This window comes from Vollenhovia emeryi, unplaced genomic scaffold (genome assembly GCF_000949405.1).
Source record: "Vollenhovia emeryi isolate VEMERY1.0 unplaced genomic scaffold, V.emery_V1.0 DF939173.1, whole genome shotgun sequence".
Classification (NCBI taxonomy): domain Eukaryota; kingdom Metazoa; phylum Arthropoda; class Insecta; order Hymenoptera; family Formicidae; genus Vollenhovia; species Vollenhovia emeryi.
In genome coordinates, this window is record NW_011967193.1 from 1,122,647 (window position 1) to 1,129,023 (window position 6,377).

General features: G+C 42.2%; 1 protein-coding gene across 2 annotated transcripts in view; it reads left to right on the top strand.

The window, feature by feature from the left end:
* LOC105563641 (stAR-related lipid transfer protein 13) overlaps positions 1-6,377 on the top strand; it is a 280,578-nt gene that overhangs the window by 245,774 nt on the left and 28,427 nt on the right. For both annotated transcript variants that reach the window (XM_012015394.1, XM_012015395.1), the window contains exon 10: positions 3,063-3,226. In XM_012015394.1, coding sequence (XP_011870784.1) covers positions 3,063-3,226 — 164 coding nt within the window. The remainder of the gene's footprint in view (positions 1-3,062; positions 3,227-6,377) is intronic.

Below are 6,377 nucleotides of genomic sequence, written 5' to 3' on the forward strand. Positions count from 1 at the left end.
TCGAATTTTGCACAAAGTTCCAATAATCCATGGTCTATATGTATAAAAAAAATTAAAATTTTGGTACTATTTTTTCTATACTTTATTACTCATTTCATTCAAGAAAATTGCGTTTCCCATAAGAACACATGTAAAATCAGACATAATTGAAATAATAATTACTCTCTAACGATTTAGTAAATCTACTTAAAATTTTTTTCAGTATATTACAGATAACAAAGGAAGTGTTTCCCGAAGTTTCATCAATGTGGTACTATTTTGAAATAGCTCAGATACATCCTTAAATGAAAAATTCTAAAATCTAGAATAAAATGATAGTACGTATCGTCCTTTGCCAACTTCGTGGGTTGTAAGATGTAGGGAAAATTTGTTCCAAACGCAAGAGAATATAAACTTACATTTATATAACTTACTCTTGTCGCAATACAGTAAGTCAATCTTGTTCAATTCGATAGAGGAGAATAAGAATGGTTGACTTTATTTTGATATCGTCGTATTAACCGTGACTGCAACGTGTTACTTTTCAGAATTGATAACTTGTACCTGTAACTAGATACTTTTGTGAAGTAACTTTCCCAACAACCCTGACAAGAGCACGTTTTTGCAACGGCGGGCAAACAAATCGGTATTCGTCGATGCTCGCCATTGTGTCGACGAGTGAAAGTCCGCAGGCTAATTGATTCGTCAGACGAGCACCGTAGTCAGCGAATTTCCCGGTAAAACGTGATTAGTCCGTTGGCCGGGATATTCAGGAAGCGAACGCCGATCATTAACGTAAATCTGCCGACAGCATCGTAAGATCGTTGGCGAGCGATCTCGCTGCCAGGAAGTACGCGCCGATTGACGCGTAGCCAGCGAAAGAGATAAAGATAGGCGCGTGTGCGACGCGTAATGAATCAAATCGTTCCTCATCGAATAATATTGACACAAACGTCATTCTACATTGTCGTCGGTTGGCACGTTTTATTAGAATGCGAAACCGCTTGTGCCATGCCTCGACTTGTATTTTACGCTATCACACAGCTCGGAAAAAAGCTGGATAATTCGTCCGGCGATGGAGAGTTTTTGCAACGGCGTGTTTTACATTCGGCGCGCGCGTCAAATCACGTGCGCGGTGAATGATAATGTGAGCCCATGGTGGAAATTGCCACGGCGGTTTGCAGGAATTACACGGCGCGTTTATCGTATTCGAGAGGCACGGCGTTGCAAAAGCTTCTTCTCGGCCGCGCGGCGTGAAGAAATGTTAACGATTGGAAAATACGGACGTTTACGCGCTCCGGAGAAGAAGCGGAGTGCGCGTATAACGTCGTTACGTAGTGCAGATAACTGGTTAATTTATCCGCTATCGGGTAACATCGGCGACCGCTCCGGGTCGTTAATCATCTTTACACTTTAATAAGTGAAAATAAACGTGGCTGACATGCGCGCGCATTACACTTGCCCGCGGTGGACGGAATTTGTTTTAATTGCCAAGCTGGTTTGCGAGAAACTCTAATGGAACGTTGCTGGCAACGCCCTCCCTCTTTTGGCATTTTGTGCGACCAGACGGAACAATAGAGGGAAGTGTCCTATTACGAGATAGGCTTCTAATGTGAGACAGTTTTCCACGTCCAAATTTAGTCACAGATCTTTTTTCGCAACGATTACACTATCTATCAATTTTCCACTAAACAGATTTCACCTCAAGAACAATAAATTCATGGTGGAACCAATAAAATGATGCTCGTTTATTTAACAGAAACCCCGCTATCTCATATTAGGAACTTGTCGCATAATAGGGGACTTTCCTCTATCCTCGATGTAACAAATACATATATGCGCATTATACTTTGCGTCGGGAAATTTTCAATACCACGGAAACGTTCGTCGTACTTATCGAAGAGCCGTTCTACTTGGAGGATCGACGAATGATCGATCCCGGTTAAAGATCGTAGATCCGAGATCTGGTTCAGAAGATCTAGGCCAGCGTTGCGCAAGTCGTGACAGAAGTCTTCCAAACTTATACGAGAGATCGCTGCGACACATTTACGAAGAAATCCTAGAGAGATAGCGTGGAGAAACGAGTTTCCGCCAAAAAAAAGGAAGAACGAAAATCACTATTTTTATTTTCGCTAAGAGCGAATCTTTTTTTTTTTAACTGTCGCTGCTACTGCAAAATGAGAGGAAATAACGCCGACGTTCTATTCGCGAAAGTTTATTATCATTGTGACAGCTTTGTTACACACAAAGTGAATTATATAACTTTGTAGAATCTGAAATAACTTTTGCAATTTTTTATTGCGAACGAAAATTGTCAAATGATCGTTGCACGGCTTCAGCAGACGTCGGCGTTAATAATAGCGTTTACGATATTTATTTTTTGAAGCCATATTACGACAACATTTAACAGTTTTTGTGGGCGACAAAGGATAGCGACACTGTTACAGAGAGCTTAAAGGTTTATGTTACTACATTTCACAATTTCTACACAATTTTCTTTGCCCTTACGAAAAATTAGTCTAGAAAAAAGTATTTCTGTATGTGACATTGCGAAAGCGTTATTTTATGCGATTATTAAATTTATGAGAAAATGCGAGGAAATTTTAATTAAAAGAGAAACGTTTTAGATGTTGTAAAATCCAATTAGATATTATAATGACGATCGCGTGGAGATAAAACGCGCGTTTCAACTTTTTCATTTGGATTTAAACGTTTCGAGCGAAAAAAAAAACAGAAAAATGGCGCGACCACGCACAATCAACATGTGATGAGCCCTTCTCGAATTTACGAGGAGATTAATGCCCGTGGACTAAATGTACACGGATTTGGTCTATTCACGGCGTGTACCTGCGCGCGTTTAGCGCATTCGATAATCGAGCGCGACCCTGAATGCGCCGATGCAACAAACAAACAAACGCGGCTGATACGGCGTATATTTTTCACGTTATCAAATATCGCTACGATACGCTTTTTCGCTTGCGCAAATACACGCGTAAGCGCGACACCCTATCCTATCTCGAGCGATAATCGAGCGCGCGCAAGAACGTACGAAAATTGAACGGACGTCCGTCTTCGTGTTTCAGACTACCAGTTTCCGATTGACGTTTCCGGCGTAGCCAAGGACCACCCTTTCCTCGAGGCCGACTCGCTACAGAGCCTTTTCCGGCGTCTGCACGCCCTTAATCGTTGCGCCAACATGAAGCTCGACACGCACCACACGCACCACAGCACGAGCCACGGCAAGAGCGTGAGTACACGTCGGATTACTCGATACGTAGGCACCACACCCTTGGAAAAATTTACTTGAAAGGAAATTAAAGTTCTTAAAAGTAACCTTTCAAATCTTAAGGTTTACTTAAAGAAGTTTGAAGTTTACTTAAGACATTTTCGAGTAATTTTGGACACTCGAAGTAATTTTTAGATAGCCAAGTCTGTCGAAGTTCCCGCTTGGGGGGCCGCGCGGCATAGCACTTTCTCGTAAGAAGAAAATTTTAAGGTTTTCTAAGGTATATTTTCCCAAGGGCCAGACTTCTGTATACGTGCTACTAGACCGCTAGCGTCCAGCTGAAAAGTGAGGCAAGAGATCCGTCATGTCTCGTTAGGTAAGTAAATTAGCGCGTGTGCATCGATGTGTCACTGACAGACCGATGCACACATACTACTTAATTTATCTAACGAGACGTGGCAAAACTCTTCCCTCGCATTTCAGCTCGAAGGTAGCAGTCTAGTAGTATACAGGGTGTCCCTGGAGGAAAGGTCAATATTCTAGGAGGTTATAGTGTCGGTCATTTCAAGCAAAAATGTTCATATGAATATACGTACACTGAAAAAAATTTCTGGTTGAATATGGACGAATCAGATAATTCCTTTAGGATTTACCAGAATTCCTTTAGGATTTACCAGAATTCCTGTAATCCTACAGAAATTAGGATTTACCAGAATTCCTTTAGGATTTACCAGAATTCCTGTAATCCTACAGAAATTCTGGTAAATCCTAAAGGAATTCTGGTAAATCCTAAAGGAATTATCTGATTCGTCCATATTCAACCAGAAATTTTTTTCAGTGTAGCAAGTAATTACACGAGACATTCAAGTAATTCTGTCTCGGAAACAGTGAGTAATAGGACATATATTTATATGAACATTTTTCATTAAAATGACCGATACTATCACCTCCCAGAGTATTGACCTTTCTTCCTGGGACACCCCGTACAGAAGCCTGTGCGTAGCACGCACGGGGAGCGCGTTGCGCAAACGCGCGGATACGCGGAGATGCGGCGTGGCATTTCAATGAGAGTTCGATTAGGCTCATTGGAATTAAGCTCAATTTCATCACTACTGACTTCCGCATTTTACATAATTCTCGTTCTAATGGGATTCGCGAGAATCATATTTTGATTCCGCCACTTTTACGCTATGTCTCTTTGCCCTATTTCTCCGTAAACTTATTTTTCTTCCCGTCGGAGTTTCTATCTTTATAAACGTCTCTTGAAATCCTCGTCGCATCTTCCGAGCGCTCCCCTGAGACTTTCTCCGATAGACGATGAGATCTGGAGAAGAGCTCAAGACGGAAATGTCAGATTAGGGCCGGGGTCAGTTAGAGGAGACAAGGGGTGAATGTTTTTTTAGAATTCCACGGTCCAGTGAGATGATCCAAATGTCACGTTTTACAAAAGTTTTCATTTCGACGTCGCGCGTGGGTTTCTGTGTTCATCGTTTATTTGACACGTCAGTTTTCCAACTAAAATGGCAAAAAGTTGTAACGACTAAGATTTAAATTTCTTACGTAGAAGTTATAACTGTCAGGTGGTAACACGTGATTAGAACGCGATATAGATAATACTTTGCTAACAATAAAATTGTTAGTCATAAAAATTTGGAGAGTGAGGAAGTGGATAAAACAATTAAACGTGTCGATAAAGAGTCTCATATGACGTTAGTCACTCTCATCGATATTCTCGCCTGGTAATGTATGACATATCGATATTTGATCCGCACATTGTGGCTTTTACGACACGATCGCACATATGGTCATTGCTATGCGCTGTACGAAAGCATCCGTACTATTCTTACGACTATCTACAGAACAGCGGACAAGCGAATGGAATAGCAATTAACGGTTGTCACGTGACGGGGATAAATTCGTAGTTAATTACTTTGGGAAGCACGCGCTCGAGTACGCAATTGAATGTATCGTAACGACGTCTGGCAATGAATAGCAATACGCATAATGAAACCTATGAGGTTTGCACGTCCCATGTTACTTTTAATTAATCGGACGAGATAAAAATCCATTTGACAAATTAGACCTCGAGAGCGTTTCCGCTCCCGCGCGAAGCTTACTTTACGCGCACGCCCCGCTGAGATCCCAGTCGTGTGCGTGCGGCCGGGGTGCGATGACCCACAATCATGTCATTTGGACCACGGCGTCGTGTATCTCGCGTCTAGATTAAATACAGCTGATCCGAAATAAGCGCGGCGAATCTACGAGCCGGCGCGCGCGGCGATCGTAAAGATCAATCTGCGCGAATTACCGAGTGGGAGTGCTATTGGACCGCTCTCTCGAGAGCAGGAAGCGTACGCCGTAATTCTAGTAAAGGAGCACGCATCGCAAATCAGAGTTAAAAGCATTTCGACGAAAGCCTAAATCAATTATATGATCCGGCTCGGCCGGCCGAGATCGCGTGGATCGATCCGCGAAAGGAGATCCGCTCGGATTTGTACACGTGTAGAACGTACCGATGCCACAAAGGAGATGATATCGCGGCAAATCGATCGTGTCTTTGTAGACGCTGAGTTTCGACATTGATTTGTGTATCGTATCGCGTATCGATCTCGGATTTGAGAAGCGGTGAATAATGGATCGATCGGCCGGTTGCAATCCATCGATAAGCTCCTTGGAGTTTGCTCTATCGCGCGTGACGAACCGAAAGCGTGGCTATTATCCGGTCGTCTGTATGCCAATTTTTCTGCGGGAAGACATTAACTTTCGGAAGAGTCGCTCCGGTGGCGAAGAGGTCAACTCGTAACACAACAGCCCAGATCAAGCCCAACGATAACTTCGAAATAAATTATTAATCGTCTCTTCACCGAGCGATATTAACATGAACCTTTCTTTTTGTTTGAAACAAAACGCAGTTTTTTAAGTGTTAATCTCCACGGAAGAGAAATGTAGGTGACATAGCTAAAAACTGCGTGTGGTAACTCTGCATTTTTATTGGTTCTCGTAAGCAGTAGGAAAAATAGTATCGTGTGCCGTTGGCTTAAATTTCATTTGTAAAACATGGACAGCTAATATTTAGTTATGATAGCTAATATTTTACTGTGCCGTGGCTTCGAAATTTATGCAGCAAAATACTTTTGGCAAACCATGATTCGCTACGGTAGCGAAAATGTTT